Raw genomic sequence first — 17,016 nt, forward strand, 5'->3', positions numbered from 1 at the left:
TCATTTGTAAACTTACACAGAAAGTGTATGAATAATCTTTTGTAAAAGAAGGATTCTATTGTTAACTATAGATGTTTCCCATCCTCACCATTCCGTTTCCTCCCTTCTTCACTTCATCTGTGATGCGGTTCCAGATCCACTCCATCTCGGAGTGGTACTGACTGGTGCGGGTTTTGGTTGTGGCTGTGTCCATGGAGAAGAGAATATTTCCTTCCCTGTGAGGCAGAAAAATCATTATTAGCCAGGATTTCTGCTGATTATAAGAATAAAGGTGAAAACATTTGATTCAACACAAGAAAACAGCAACAGCATCAGGTGAGCACTGAAGCTATTTACGAATTGTTCTTAAAAAGTTTGTTTCAAAGCAAGGGGAAAGGTTCCTTTTATTCCTGGCTAGACATTTTGTCCTTTGGAGAGGCACTTAACATGACCTTCCTCACTCCACCCAGATGCAAGGTAAAAGGTGGTGAAAGGACAGAGATTGGCCTTGCCCTCCAATACTGCGACCTAGACACAGTGTAATAACAACCCACTGCTCTGGCCTCAAAAGAGCTCTGGGACTACCTGTTTTACAAGTTGGAGAAAGTTCTTACGTGTCCCCGCTGAGTGTGAGCATGAGGCCATCGTAGTTCTTGTTACGTTTCTTGTCCTTGAGACTGGGGAACGTGTGTTCCCACCATGAATCCATTCTGTGTGCTGCTGCCACTTTTCTGCTGGGAAAACAACAAAATTTTCTCAATCTGTAGATCTTGTACTCACCAGTTTATAAATGCCACTGTTTGACTGGTAAAAAGCACCCTCTTGCAACATTTGCACATACTACATATTCTGTGGCTTCAATTATTCAACTGTGAAGGAACTGCAAGGGCATATCCCAGCAAAAATACATGAATTTATAATAATTGTGTTTTAAGAGCAGCACCTTCATGACTTCCAAGAGTTCCTCACAGTTTTGGGTCTTGCTGATCTCTGCCTTTAGGTTGGGGTGCGGCAGACTGAAATAGACCAAAGTGAGGGATGGTCAACTTTCACAGCCTTTGCTAACTGCTGATCTGTTGGTTAGTTTTTGTTTGGTGTTATGAGCTTAAGTGTGATATTTCAACTATGTTGATATATCTATTCCGTTTTTTTTTTGTCCTACAGCTTGTCCGGCAGCACTGACGCAGAGTGAAATTTTCTGCCCATGACATGTGACTCATTCACCTGCCAAGGGTGCACCAAGACTGCATCTGTTACAACATATGGCAGCAGGGTGGGGTTAATGCTTGTAGATGTGCTTAGTCTAATGCATAGAAACAGACAGAAGCAGCACTTCGTCAGGCTTGAACAGTCTGGGAAAAGGAGGGTTAGATACAGTAGTAGATTGCAGAAGACCCTTCTCCCAGCTGCAGTACCGATGTGAGCAGATAGAAGGTGCCTCTTCCAGCCACCAGTACCATTTCTTTTTGTAAGGGACAAACATACTTGTGGGGTAGTTGGATCTGGGCTCCTGTGGCGGCGGTCACTGCTGCAAGCTGTGCCAGTTTACTGGTGGGTTTGGAGGGACAACAGTGATGACCACAAAACTTCACCGTATCATTGCCACAAATATTCACATCTCAGTAATGGCACAAGATGATCTAGGCACCTAGATGTTCCACATTTCACAACGTGCTATTGACATGTTTCCAGGTGATGCACTTAGGGAAACTAACTTCTTGCAGTGCAATGTGAATCTCTGTAAGTCACTGTGGAGAGAGCTGTGTTATGCTGTTTGCCAAACAACCAGCCAACAGCCAACTACAAACATACAAAATATTCTACTACTGTATATAGTTTGTAGAGGTAAAGTAACTTACTCCTGGTAGTGCATGACCATCTGTTTTGTCAGTTTGAATGTTGTGTCCAGGTAGCCGCTATATCGTATGTTTGTGACCTGCCCTCTGCAACAGAACAGAAGAGATGGAACATTTCCATACTAACTCACAGTTGTTCCTTTACTCACATTTCTTCCTTTCTACAACTTTTATAGTCATAGGTGCACGTGTGACCCAACATATGATCCACTACTCACGTGTCACCCTTTATCACACAACAGTTGTACAAAGTACAATGCATGCCATCTTTTGCTCCATAACAACTCTGATTCTATGACACTAATCTACCTTACAAGACTATGTATCATGGGATTAGAAAATGATTTTACAGTTACAATTTTACAATATAGTAGCCACACCTCTTTATCAGATACTTGCTTCCCTTTTTAGTTTACCTGATCATATTCATGAAGTTGTTGAAGCCGGCATCCACACTTTTGGCTGGCATCAGGTCTAGCCACAACACAGGCTGCTCGGGATCAACTAGTCTGGAGGGACAGACATTTAGGATGAATTAATTGTAAAGAAAGCAGGGAAGCCACCTTTAACACATACATGTAACGAGTCTTAGTCTTGTTGACCTTCCAGAATAACAAAGGGCTTGAAATACCCACCTGCAAGTACCTGAACATAGTTTTGAAAAATATTGGCCTCTGACCTTGAAGGAAAGCTTACTGGTGTAGCATAATAGTTCATACCGGTATTTCTATTTCATGTACTATTATTATTTATGTTATCTTATTAGAGCTGCTTATTATGAATATGTGGTGCCCAAAGTCACCTGTGCAGCCTGGGCATCCCCTTGTACTGTGCTGCTTCAAATCAAATAAGAATTTATACCAAAAAAAAAAGAAAACATTATGATAATCAGCTTATTGCTGCAGAGAAAATGAAGCATTTCTGTTAAAAGGCAGACCCACCTTCTCCATTTGACCGCTGTATCAAAAATGTCTCGCCAATGGAACTTTTTACCTGTAAGTGAGTTGAAACATGATTCAAGATTTTCACATACAATATTGGACTTGGGACTATTATATAAAACGTTTAGTAGCACTTCAGTTCAACCACACATTGAAATTTGCCTAACTACTCAACACTCCACAAGTCTTGCTCAAGAATAGGACAAAAATGCCTAACTCCACACCTAAAAACCTTTCAACGTACACCTATTAAAAGAGAACTAAAATGTCAGTATGGAGTCTCATACCCATTGGTGTTTTAGAAGTCTTGGGTGCCTTCCAGAAGGCCTGGGCAGTCTGCATGACCTCTATGGCAGCCAGGCCCATAGCCGTGTGCACACGCACGTTGGGGAGGTACCCGTCCACCTGAAACATGGAAAACACAAACATCTCAAGAGATACAATATCAACATAATTCTCATCATCATCATTGCAAGTGTCTACCATTAGGATAGTCACTCAACGTCACAACTGGTGTAAAGATATCAATCTTTATGAGATGTACATGTCAGATTAGTAATACCATAGTTATACATTGTATCAGCTGCATTGTATTATATGTAGTTACCAGGGCAGCCTTTGTTCCTAACCTGGTTGTATGACACACAACCATGACGGAGAAAATTTTTTGAACACAAGTGTCGTACCGTAAACTGCATGAGTTGTCCCAGGGAGTACGCTCTGCAGACCATCTTCTGGACCTCAGGTGAGTAGGACGAGAAGTCTGATGTGACGACATCACTGTCAACACACGAAACAGTACAGAGACATCTCAACACAGTACAGAGATAAAACTGCTCTTTCTTGTTTCCTCTTCCAAAACAGATTCTAAATTGGATACAATTTTCTTTGCAAAGTAACCATTACCATTATTTACATCTACAAGACTTACCACAACACCTGTAAATGTTCTTATAAAATTGCAAAAATAAGTGATACAGTGTGAAGGTGGATACCATGCCTACCTTATTTGAGGCTGCAGTCCTGGCTGTTCTGTATAATTCTGTAAAACAGAGGTGAGAACTCTGACTGAGTCAGGAGTGTGGGTTGGTTTTATGCAGCACAATGTAATTGTTTGACTCATTACGATTCTGATTTGCTCTACGTAACACGATCCTTGTACCAGCATGGTAACAAGTTTGAACCAGCATTCTGAAGTTTGATCTCTTACACATTCCCAAAATGATGCAAATTTATAAAGGACCCAACCTTTCAACAGTGGTGAAGCATTGCTTGACCAGGCTATATCAAACCTACCTCCACAGTAAAAATTAAGTTTTTTGCCCATCTGTCCTTGAAGTCCCCATTTAGGTCTGCATCGAGGCTGAACTCTCTGGCAGGGACGTCCAGGTGGGCATGGGTGTATCTGGAGTTTTCTGAATAAACAAAGACATGTTTAATGAACACGTGGCCTTCATTGTACCTGCTGGTACAAAAACTTGTACATGTAACAGCAAACTGACTTTATTGCATATTCCAGGCCAACATAGGCAAAATGGATTAAGTTAGATAAATAAAGTAGAAAAGTAGGAAAATAATGCTAATTTGCCCATTGTGTATATAGTGAGCATTCTAAAACAAAGTGTGCTTCCTTTTTATTCTTATATAAATCATTGTGACAAAATGTTCATATCCTATTATATCTGGTTTTATCTACCACTGACAACTAGAAGAAAGACAATGTCTCCACCAGGGGACAGTGTCCTTGTTACCCTTGCCCTTGACCATGTCGGATACTTGATACATGGACTGTCTGCAGTTTTTGGGTGACCCCGCTATTTACACGCCGCAGAATCGCGCCAAGCCCCCCCGGTCTTTGATCTCGCCGCCCCCGTCTGAAATACCAGACTTCAAACGCCGGGTCCCCTGTGCACACGAGACACTTTCGCAGGGACGTGTCAACCGGGATTTGATTAGACAGCAAGGAGAGGTTGACAAACTGTCAGGACAGTTAACCTTCAGCCTGCTGAGGTAGCCATTTGGTGGGCTTCAAGATGAGCATTCAGGGACAGTCATGGCTTTTTTGGCTGATACTGTTACCACTAGACTGTACCATGTCTGCCCTCGCCCATGAAATTTGCTCTCCTCTGCATCATAAGTGAGACCACACTAATTTAATTTTTTGGTTGCTAAGGTAACCATTGGTACCAAATTTGTACCAATGGCTACCAATGGGAGAAGGTTTAAGAAATTGGGTTGCAATTATTGACGTGCACCTGCCATTGCTGGCATGAGCTAACAAGGCAACGTTGGGGGAAGTGAGGTTAATGCCACAACCTGCGACATAGCTTGGAGTTTTGCATCAAACAGAGAAAAGCCTCCCGAGGTCCCAAATTGATCGTGTAGTTGCTGAATTTAGACGGTAAGAGATCAGAATTATTGATACTGGCAGTCCTGACAACGAGGTGGAAATTTGTGGGGGAGCGTGACGGCCCTCGCCTCTCCATACCAGCCTCCTGCCCAGCACAGCCCAAAACCCCCAGCAATGCCCGGCATGCCCACCACACATCCCTGCTATGTAACCTTCCTCATGCCGGAATTTTCATCACACAGTACATTAAGAGGTAGTTGGGGTGGCTGGGACAGGCAGGAGTCATTTCTGCCGCCCTCTTGTCGGCCAAAAACTGATTTGGGCCGAATCTTTGAGAAATGAGTGAAAATGTGGCCTGATCTGCTTTGATCCCTGCAGAAGTCTGGGTCACAGTGCTAGTAGTTATATAGGGTAGGCTTTAAGTCCTCAAGCCAATAAACCTCGGTGACAACATTTGACTCATGCCGGAATTGTCACCAGACAGTACTGGTTTAAGGCTGGGATTTAGCCAGATCCAGTTTTGCTGACATACAATGTAGCTTCTTCAGCAAGCAGGCTCCATGTCATGGCCATACATCAATCAATCAATCCAACTTTACTGTGCAACTGTAAATACCACAAAATATATGGCAGGGAAACTATTCTATGCTGAACCCCAAGTTTAAAAGTTAGGCCACTTTGTATGGGGAATAGCACACTATGCTACTCCACAAAGGAAACTATGTACTACTTATTACAATTGACAGCCATCATTCACATGCAGGGAAAGCCTCACTGCACACTACAGTCTTATTAAAATGCCAAAGGGCACCTGAAGCGATCTCCCATTTTAAGAGCACAGCATCTTCCACTGGCAGGGAAATTCCCTCACATGCTTTCATAGATAAACATGTCAGGGCTGAGGCCACCACTTGAGCTCGTAAATTATGTTATTTTTGCTGAGGTTAATCTGGGCCTGGGTTGTTGTCACAGCTGCAGAGCAGTGTAACAGGTGATGGGTCCAGACTGGCTTACTGCATATAAACACTGCATACATAACACCTCTGCAAGCCTGAAGCCTGGGCTATGGTGAGAGATTGAAAAGAGCAAGGCTTTATTACAGTGGCTTACTTCAAAGTTAGCCCTTAATAGTAGCTGATGGTTAGTTGAGCAACCTTGGCTCCTTGTCAGTTGAACCAATAAATATAAGAATTAAATCTGTCCTTACTCTGCTACACTTCACCAGTCTAACCTTGTCCCTGCTGCCTATCCCTGTAACCAACAGCTATATCAGCATGCTAAAGACTAGCATCCAAGCTGCAAGCAGTTGTTGGACTGCTGGGTGTCATCTTAGATAGGTTAGTCTAGGGGAAAGGCTATCCCTGCTGGGAAAGCCCAGCACACTCATGAAATGTTTGTATAATCTTTCCCCCCAAAATCTGCTTGGAGATCACACTCATCCATGCCTGAAACCCAGTCTATGGTAAAAGGTTTCATGTCCTGTGCAATGTTTATTTTTACCCCTGAAGTTTTGCCCTGCATATGAGGCACCCCGCAGCATCAGCAGCAGGCCTGAGGGACACGGCTGTGTTTGTAGATCCCCCTGTAGCTGATAGCCCCCCTGCCTGCTTATAGACCCCCCCCTGCAGTGCCTATAGCTACCCCCTGTAGAGAAGTCCCACATTCAAGGGAAAACAGGTGTCACTAAACTTCTGTGTAGGTGTCTGTGTCAATCAACTGCTTTACTAAAAATGGACCAGTGCGCGTGTGCATGTGCACGTGTATGTGTGCATGTGCCTGTGTATGTGTATGTGTGCGTGTGCCTGTGTTAGGGTGTACACATCTGTGTACATGTGTACGTATGTGTGTATGTGTGTGTGTGTGAAAGTACATGTGTGTGCATGTGTATGTGTGAAAATAAATGTGTGAGTATTTATGAAACAATAACTAGGTACCTGTCCCAGTACAACTCACCTCTCAAGTAGTAAACTTTCTGGTATTCTACGGAGACTTTCTGCCCAGGGATTGGCTCGTTCAGCATAACCTGCACAGAAACAAAAAACCAACCATCAGGAGCAGAACAGGTGGGAATTCTGGTCACCACGGTAACAGGCATTGCCATGGCAACTCATACCGTTTTTTCCAGCAGTTCTTTACAGAGACTGGCATGCATGTACCCATCAAACAGTGATGAATGTGCACTTGGCAGAAATATGTCCCCAGTATGTTGACTTTGGCCGTAACTGTGGGCTCCACATACACAACATTCATACTTAACCACTGGACATGACATGTAGTAGCATAAGAGGTCCAGTGGTTAGGGACCCTGCCTCTGGACCAAGAGGTCATGAGTTCTTCCTTGGAAGGTCACTTATTTGTACTTCAAGTGTCCTTCACCAGGGCCTGTATGTTTAATGAATATCTATTTTTTTATTACGTAGGAAACAAGGACAATAATGAGAATGGATCCAATTGTGAAACATATGGGAGCAAATACACAGATAGAAGGCATGCCTTAACAGAGACCTATAAAGGACATCTACTGTAGCTGTCTCAGGTTTGCCTTGAACTTCTACACCACCCTCTGCCATGATGGGAATATCTCACCCCGCTAACTCCCTGATCAGACAGGACAGTGCACTGGGGTTATATGATAGCTCTAGCTATAACAGTCACCATGGACTGTAAATCCATTACTGTCTGCAGCACCGAAATTCTGCAGCATGGTGAAGATTAGGAGTTTGCATCTTTGAGTTTGTACTTGAAACAATGACAATGGAAATTCCAGTGCCTGTTTGAAGGTTTAAAGATTTGTTGCTGTGAACATACTACAAAAAGTCAAAGATACTTCAGATGAAGATTTACTGATCCTGCTCCATGTGCATGTGTTTGAAATAGTTGTAGCCCAACACGTCCTCAGTGTTGCCAAAACTATCCCAGGATTTCCATGCCAGCAATATTGCGGGGAGGTGGGCAAAACCTCCCACCGTGTAAGGGTGCATGTTGGCATGCCCTGTTACCATGGCGATGGCAGCGGGTATGTGTGCTAAGGACGGTCCTACATCAGCTCAGGCTATAGCCTCCACAGCAGGCTCCTAAGGATGGTCATAGAGAACCTCATTCTGTAGCCTCCATTGCAGGCTCCTAAGGACTCAATTAATATTTCTGCAATATGTGATTCCTGTGTGCCTGTATTCTTCTTGCTTCCCAATGTCCAAGTTATTTATATTTTTCTGCAATATCAAATATTTCTTGCTACTGGTAAATGCAAGTTGCAGGTGGGAATTTCGAATCCCAATAGCCAATGTTCCCAAATTTTAAAGATTTTAAAGATGTCAAGTTTTCTTGATTTTGATTCTACAATTTACAAGAAAGTGCAAGATGCCACCCTACATGTACATCATGTACATCATGCTACCATCAGAAATTGTGACAGCTATACTTGATCAACACTATTGTGAGCAATCTGGACAACCCCACTGACACTGTCACAACATTGATTTAAAAGCAAAGTGGTTGTTATCAGAGGCACTCTGCCTCCTACATGTATACTAGTAAAAAGAGAGAACCTCTATCATGTGAAAACTGATCCAACAGGTCAACCCTTTTTCTAAGCACTTTAGTGTCAACAAATCCTTTGCACAAGGCAACCCAAAACTTCCGGGTCTGATACAAAGTCAAGCATACAAGCCCTTCTGTAGTCAGCTGTTGTGTTTCTGTGGTTGGTCTGATGTAATTAAGCACAGAACAATGGCAGGCAGTGTTGTAGTGAGAGGCAGTCAGGGGTAGCAGTGTTAAGAAGTGGTGTTGACATGGAGACATGCACCAGTGCCAAACACCTGACCCTGAGGAACTACAACAAGTTACAGGACAGACTGCAGGGGAAACCCAGCTTGATCAGCCACTCCAGGGCCAGAACTCTATGGTTTGTTTTTACTTCAGGCCACACTAGTTTGGTTACTTGGTTCTCAGATTCAAAAAATAAGGGAATCTGTAATATCAAAATAAAAACGTAGTATGTAGGGAAATCAAGTTGTTAAAAGATCAGAAATGTGCCACAATCCAGCTCAGCTTTTTTTTCAATTTAAAACCACTGGCCGTGATGCATACAGAGTGTACAGTCCAACCTGTACTAGTGACCATCTCTACAGTAGGGCCATCTGACCATTGTGGCCACTTTTTGGTATTCTCTTAAATTGTCTTTCACATTAAGCCAAGAATTAATAATATCCCTCTTGTGACCATTTCTCCAAGCCCAGTGGTCACTAGTGAGGTTTGGCTGTACTTCTTGTCAAAATGATTCGGAGGTAATCCTTAGTACAAAATGTACTTACCTTTGTCTGTGCCTTGATCCCTTGATAAAAGCGACCAATCGCAGAGTTGGACAGACCAGTCATGTACTGACAGGGTTCGTTGTGTGGCTCCAACGCAAGGCATTTCTGCAGACCAACAAATGTGTGGTTACAAAAAAGTTAGTTAGTCTGATGATACAACCATTCAATCATTTTCTACTCAAGATAGAACTTGTCAGTTTCTATAATTACTTTTTAAAGTGTTTCAATAAGAGTGAATTTCTGAACTTTTTTTTAAATTAGACTTTAACAGGTTGGGTTCATATTGGGTAATAGAACCATTCAATAATTTTTATTCAACCTTAATGATAGGATCTTTTATGATAATTAAGACAAAGTGTATCAATAGGAATGTTAGCAAGAGTGTATTTTTGTCAGATTCCCAATTTAGACTTGAAATTACAGGAGGTTTACATGGCAATACACGAGTGTAAACCAGTGCAACAGTCTGAATCCCTGGCTGTTATGGGACTGGCTAGGGTTACACCACAAAGGTGTTCAATGCCACAGGGTTATGACAAAGTCAACTGCACCTTTCCTCAACACAGCCTGTGTTTTCTCCACCATCCTTTGTCACTTATTCAATGAGTTGACAACACCTGTGCTTTTAATTCAAATCTATTGTTAGGCATATATCTGGCTCCTGTCATCAACAGCCATAGTATTACTACTGTAAATCTTAAAAACGTTTGCAGTGCTTTATTTTTCTGTGACCTATACAAGTTGCAAGTTCATGACACCTTAAATATGCATGTCCATTGGCTGACTACAGAATTGTTTTAACCGTGAACTTATCGTGAAAGCATCACTTTCTTCTCTCAATGCCAACATCATGAGACAGACTTTTCACAACAAGCCAGACTGTTTCATGTTGGGCACGGTTGACACAAAGGGTCCCGCTCTTACTTTGAAGTTACGTAACGCTTCGAACGGCCGCCCGCTGTGGTAGTAGAGCGAGCCGCGGAACTGGTAACCCTGCACGTGCTTGTCGTCCAAGATCAGCGCCGTGTTGAACTGCTCCATGGCCTTCTCATAGTCTCCCAGCTCCCTAGAGTTCAACATACAGCAAAGTACATAAGTCGCTTTGAAGTCAGAAGTATCTGTTTATTTATTTCTGTTTTCTTTAGACCAGCTCAATGATTTCACAGAAGTGCCCTGGACACGCAGGAATAATACATAAACATAATGCAAATAAAAGAAAATAGATAAACAAAGGCTTACAACTCCAGTGCGACAATGCTGGAGAGTTGAAATTAACAATTTTCCTGTTGAACTCTCCTGCTGGAATTACCATGATGTGCTCTTTACATATCAACCAATAACTAGAAAAACACACCCATTTACTCCTATCCAAAATTCTCACCTGTAAACTTGGTTCAAGTTTCTTACCTGTACACCTGTCCAAGATTTCTTATTGCCTCCACATACTCAGGGTTGGCCTTTATGACGTTCTCAAAGATTTTGGCAGCTTCCTGGTAGTTTGAGTAGAATATCAGTGTTATATATTTGATTTTATATATCTGAGAGGAAAAATCACAATGCCTAATGTCTTCCAAAATTCATCATCATCATCTTCTGAAATTATAACAGAAGTAAAAGAGGACAACACTGTTCTCACCCTTAAAGCTCCTCGGTGGAAGACAGCCAGCCCAAGAAAGTGTAAGACATTTGGCTGGTTGCTGTCCTTCTCCAGAGATTTCTTAAAGTCTGCCTGGGCTGAGGTGTAATGCTGTGAAGGAAAGTGAAGTGAAAATCATGGCCTCACATTCAGAAAATAGACATTTGGCGCTTAAACATTTGCCAAAAAGATAAGCAAGGGTTCTGATTGGCTTCAAGTTGCATGGTCATTAGTAACAACAAGGTAACGGAGTTTCAACTATATTGCTTCTTAGAAATGTTTGATACCTGAAATGATGAATGCTGTAAGGGTGACATGTTTTAATGGAGACAAGGGTTTATCTATATCCAGTGAGGAAGTGACTAGATGAGTGAACTGGAGCTAGAACAGGATGGATACCGGGCTTACGCCGACTGACCTCTCGTAGGAAGTTGAGGGTTCCCCTCCTGAAGTACCGCCTTGCTGTTGGTTCTAAGTTGATGGCGATATCTAGATCTACGATGGCGTCTCTGCCCCGTCCTATGGGGGACAGGATCTACAGCAACAACAACAAAGATATCAACAGGACTGCTCATTGTAATCAAGGTACATAACTATGACTGATTAATTTTATTAATTTAATTTATCATGTGGCTATGCACCTATGGGAATATTGAAGATTTATGCAAATAGTTTCTGTTGCTAATTTCTTAACAAAAGTACCACATCTGTCAATAGTTTCACTTGATACCAGTCCTTTGACTAGTTCTTTGAACCATGATGAGGGAGGATATAAACTCACAGTCCAGCAACACCAAGCAGCAGTGTGAAGTAGACTTAGTCAATATTGCCCTGAGACATTGGCAGGTGATTATGTACGTGGGTGTGTAGACTTTGTTATCCAAAAGTAACAGAGTCAGAAAAGTGCTTCCTACCTCAGCTCTTCTCTCATAGCTCTCTGCCAGTTTTCTATCCAGCTCAATGGCTTTAGTGAAGTCGGCCAGGGCCAGTTCTGCATTAATCTTGTACTGGGGAATGTTAACAAGGTAAAATCAGTGTCTACTTGTTACAGAAGTCAGCAGGGAGAAGGTTAAGGTACCAGACTGTTATGGCATAGTAGGCAATATAGATGATATGAGAGATTGTTCAAAAGTGTCTTTAAAAAATAATACCATAAGTACCGGTAGCAAAATATTTGTTTGTGACAAGCTTTTTGAAGCTGAAGTCGCTTTCAGCATTGCTACTCAACTCTGTTGTTTTCATTTGACTATTACATGAAACTTGTAAAGTCTATTTGTTTGTAGACACTGCAACTGCATGGCAGCTCAGAAAGGTAACTGCTCCCATACCTGCAAACCTTTCCGAGCGTACGCTGACCCTCGGCCATGATAAGCTGCTATAACATCGGGGTGATCCTACAAGGTTGGAACAAAAAATGTGAATTCTCAACTGTCAACATCTTTCAAGCAAAATAAGGAGAAAACAATAAACATGTTTGTGCAGTTAAGTTATTTCTTCCTCACTTGCTACTCTCAAAGAATCAGCGATAGGAAGTGGGAGCAACAAAATAAGGATCCCAGTTCAAGTAGAGACAACACTTCAAAACTAAATTTCCTCAATGATTAAGGAATCATTTCAGAAATCTGCCAACTAGGCTGGTGCAAAGACATCACAAGGACATTGCATACTAGTATCATTTTCTCTTACCTTAAGAAATGCAGAAAAATGTTGTATGGACTCATCTGGAGATCCAGTGTTTGCAAGCACAATACCAAAAGCTGTGAGAAAAGAAAAACATGTCAGAGGCTTGGCAGTGTCAATCTAGCCTGGTATCCATCCTATTCTAGCTCTTCAAACTGCTTCTCTCTCAAATAGTGTGCTGCTTACTTATAGAAAAATGAATATGCAAGAACATTGATTGGCTCTGATCGAGCTGCCAGTTCTCTGTAATGGCATGGTAACAGGATTCAACCAGACATTTGGAAACTCAATCTCAGTTTGACTGAGGGGATTAATCTATTAACAATGAAAGAACAATATCCCATTCACTATCATGTTACCTAATCTGCAGAACAATCATGGCTATAGTGGCTACCAAGCACCACTTGTGGTGGTATCATTTTTCCACTCAAGAACTCTTCATGACTTCAAATGCCACTTCCACCTCTTGAGACTTATTAAGTGATAATTGTATACCCAAAGTTTTGTGTCTGTCGACATTTCATGAACCCCTCAGCTACCTTCCTCTGGACATGATGGGTTCTACTACTCCTTACTGCTTTGTGACGTAGTGCAGATACACAGTTTTGTATTGTGTGGCAAACATCTAAATATTCAGTTATTTACCAACCTGCTAAAACTGTTTACAGATGATTTACAATGGCTCCTCACTAAGGTAAGGTTTTGTGGTAAAAAAAAACTAGTTGAGTTTCAAGAAGTTTGCTTTTAGCTCTTCTGCTCTAGATACATTACATGTTTTCAATGGTACCTACCTGTGGTTAAGTGTTAAGAAGACTACATGTACCTATTTCTGTATCCAGCTGTGAATTGCCAGAGCTGACCAGTGGAACCAGTCCCTTGTCCAACAGAACAGCAGCATATTCCTGTACACACAGGCAGATGTGCACATTTAAGACATGATGTACATGTACAAACAAAAAAATGTAGTTTATAGAACATCGAGGGTAAAGAAGAAGAAGAAGAAGAACATCAAATAGTGAGAATAGTAAAAATCGAGGGTAAACAACAAGAAGAAGAAGAACATCAAATAGTGAGAATAGTAAAAATATTTTAAGCCTCAGCAATTAGGTTACTCAGCATCAGTTCATTTACTTTTAATGTCTGTACACTTTTATATACATGTAGTAGTACAGTCAAAACTGCTGAAGAACACCACTCAAGCAACCCATGAAATCTGGTCCATGTGAACAGGTGGTCACTATAGGCAGGATTCTTACTGCATGTGTCAATGGGACAAATTATCTAGGGGATTTTCTAACCACCAAAAAGTGGCCAAATTGGCCGGGTGGTTCTAATGTGGAGGTGGCCACTTGTACAAGTTTGACTGTACCCTGTTCTTTATAAAACACCACTGTTATCACTTAGAAATGTTACCAGCCAGACCTACCCTGAGCATGCTGGTTGCTGGAGACTCCTGGTCTCGCTGACAGGTGTCCTGGGCTGCACCATTCTTCCCCAGGATGGAACACAGGCCTGATATGGTGGACAGGCTGCCTTGTTCTGTACAGGAAACAAGTAAAAAGATCCTGGCATTGTCGTAGCTGTTTGGCTACCCATTCTCTGTGGGTTATGGGGCTAGTTGGCAGGAAGAAGGCTACTAGTATTCCTTATATAGCTCACATGTGAGCTGGTGTAAACTCTGCAGAAACACCTGTTCTATTTCTCAAAACCATCCCAACATCCAGGAAGTCTAGAGGAAGACTTCTGGTTACTTTAACTCTGTTGTGACAACACTGTGTTGGTGAAACAGACAACTTACCCTCCAGCACCAGTAATTTGGACAACAGGATTTCCTGAAACTGATCACAGGAGTGGTATATCACCTAACAACAACCACTCGCCTTTCAAATTGTTGACAGTCTGACTGATACCATGTAATAATGCAAAACTTGCCGATAACTATTTAACCCATCAGACATGGTTTTTAGTCAGGTTCTCTTGTATAGCAGAGACCAATAGATCATGTTGCAGACCCATTTTCATGATAGGAAAAATGGAGAATTCTGGTTAATGCATGGGCAAACAAAACCATTGCCATGGTAACATGATATCCTGCATACGTGTTGTCATGGTAATGTTGTGTTTGCCCCCTGCATTACCCAAAATCAAGTGACCCATGAAAAGGTCTATCATCACTCTATGCTTTACTCTATGCTTTTCCTAATGTTGTTTGATAAAGAGTGGAAGGTACTGAAATACACAAACACATCAATCTGATCTACTGATTGTTGGTGGCATTTGATCTCTTTGAATTCCCAGTCTTCTTGTGGAAGTTGTGCGTATTTTTAAAGACAATTATAATAAATTGCAGATCTTGATTTAAGTTGTTCCTCTCCCTGTGTTGTTTGTAAACAAAACGGCACCATAATTTTCTTGTGCACAACTTGGCACAAATTATGACCTGGAGTGCATGGCAAGTTGTCTATATCACATTGTCCTTGTTTATATCAAAACGTTACGGCTGCAACATAAATTTTGACCTGGAAACACCAGCTGGTTGTTTATAACAAACACGAAGCACGACCTTAATGTAGTATCTGTCTGGCGATACTGAGTTATCGTACTAGTGATCTACCATACAGGTGTGGATCTGTTGTTCGTACTACATGGATATCGGTCAAATCGTGCAACTGAACAAAGACGAACAGGAAAAGTCTGACGTTGTCAAAACAGCGAAAATGGACGACACTGTCACACAAACAGGCGGTAACGGATACGTTGTTGTTCCGGGAGATTTGTGCAACAGTTACACAGTTGAAAATACTTGGAAACTCTGCTTACCGCATTCCTTGGCGACCTCCCCAAGCCCCAGGCCGAGATAGGAGTTAGGGGGGATGTGCCCTGCCCACACCCGACACCCCCCAAACACGGGCCCGATCGGCTCGTACAGCGTCACAGGGAGGGCCATGGCGTGCTTCTGCGTTTCATCGGGCTTGCCGCACGATCTGGGATCTATCTTGTTAGGGACTCCCTCCAAGGGGGCCGAGTAGGAGGCAGCGGACAGGAAAATCGCCGCGATGATGTGGAAATGTTGCCCGGCGGCCGCCATCTTGACAGTCTGGTTCGCAGAGCATGCCGGGAGCACCATCTTCTCCAAGCAGACGTTGGCAGGGAGAATTGTAACGTTCTAACATGGCCAGACAGAAAATGACTGTCAATAACGATTGTCCCGTTCAATATCTTTTTGAAGTGCTGACCTCCTTCCTAAAATGGTGTCGACCTGAACGTGAGATGTATTCTTACATCATATGGCAAAACCTCACTGTATCTGTATCTGTATAGCCGGTATAACCGCCTTTCGGCGTAACACACCAGCTTCGCAGGCACGCGGCGCGGCGGCAGCTGGCTATATTACACCGATCGACTTGTTACACCTAACCCTTGAACTTCTAGCTCTAGACATTGTTTAAAGCTATCTATTGACAGTGCCCCTACTGTACTTGGTGACAGTGAGTTCCACTCTGCGATAGTTCCAGGAAAGAATGAATTCTTGAACACCTCAATCCTTGGTTGATAACTCTGGTACTTGAATGCGTGGCTATTTTTTGTTCTCTTCTGGGCTGGTATTAGGTACTTAGTAGTTGGGACATCCACCAGTTTATTAGTCATTTTGTACATCATGCATAGTCTAGACATCTTTCTTCTGTCTTCAAGTGAGGTCCACTGTAGGTTTCTTTTCATTTCCGTGACACTAGCACCTCTTACATAGTTGTTCATGCAGAATCTTGCAGCTTGATTCTGTACCCTTTCCAATTTGTCTTTGTCTTTCTTTGTATATGGATCCCATACTGTCGCAGCGTATTCTAGGTTCGGTCTTACAAGTGACGTGTATGCAAGTGATTTTACTCTCGTTGGACATGCCCACAGATTACGTTTAATCACTCCCAATGTCTGTTTCGCCTTAGTTGTGATATTATTAACATATCACTGGGCCTTGCTGGGCACCATAGAGCCTACTATATTGGTTTGTAAAAAAAAATAATAATAATCAGGAACTATAGTTACATAAAAAGATGCTTCAAAGAGGGACAACATAAACAAATAGCTGAAAACTTCAACTTGAAACGTATTAGTGAGATGCGTTCATAAGATATGCGCAGTCACTTCACACTTCAAGAATTGTAGTCAAAGGCTTGTTTTTTTTTTACATATGTACATATAAGTTACTTAGTACGAAGAAAGCTGAACTTTACAAACCAACACTGGACTCGGTGACTGGAGC

The 17,016-nt window shown here is 42.2% G+C and overlaps 1 protein-coding gene across 1 annotated transcript in view; it reads right to left on the reverse strand.

Annotated features, from left to right (window-relative positions):
* Positions 1 to 15,884, reverse strand: part of LOC109483824 (tetratricopeptide repeat protein 13-like) — an 18,265-nt gene extending 2,381 nt beyond the window's left edge. Inside the window, 23 exon segments of the mRNA XM_019786973.1 lie at positions 594 to 661; positions 663 to 713; positions 923 to 995; positions 1,465 to 1,527; positions 1,839 to 1,922; positions 2,252 to 2,344; positions 2,777 to 2,828; positions 3,064 to 3,181; positions 3,463 to 3,556; positions 3,781 to 3,818; positions 4,073 to 4,191; positions 7,080 to 7,149; positions 9,440 to 9,544; positions 10,364 to 10,505; positions 10,847 to 10,929; positions 11,076 to 11,186; positions 11,494 to 11,610; positions 11,990 to 12,082; positions 12,404 to 12,469; positions 12,762 to 12,832; positions 13,579 to 13,657; positions 14,182 to 14,294; positions 15,576 to 15,884. Coding sequence (XP_019642532.1) covers positions 594 to 661; positions 663 to 713; positions 923 to 995; positions 1,465 to 1,527; positions 1,839 to 1,922; positions 2,252 to 2,344; positions 2,777 to 2,828; positions 3,064 to 3,181; positions 3,463 to 3,556; positions 3,781 to 3,818; positions 4,073 to 4,191; positions 7,080 to 7,149; positions 9,440 to 9,544; positions 10,364 to 10,505; positions 10,847 to 10,929; positions 11,076 to 11,186; positions 11,494 to 11,610; positions 11,990 to 12,082; positions 12,404 to 12,469; positions 12,762 to 12,832; positions 13,579 to 13,657; positions 14,182 to 14,294; positions 15,576 to 15,882 — 2,210 coding nt within the window. The 5' untranslated portion in view covers positions 15,883 to 15,884.
* Between the last annotated feature and the right edge of the window lie 1,132 nt (positions 15,885 to 17,016).

This window comes from Branchiostoma belcheri, unplaced genomic scaffold (assembly GCF_001625305.1).
Source record: "Branchiostoma belcheri isolate BF01 breed outbred unplaced genomic scaffold, Haploidv18h27 scaffold66, whole genome shotgun sequence".
NCBI classification, from domain to species: domain Eukaryota; kingdom Metazoa; phylum Chordata; class Leptocardii; order Amphioxiformes; family Branchiostomatidae; genus Branchiostoma; species Branchiostoma belcheri.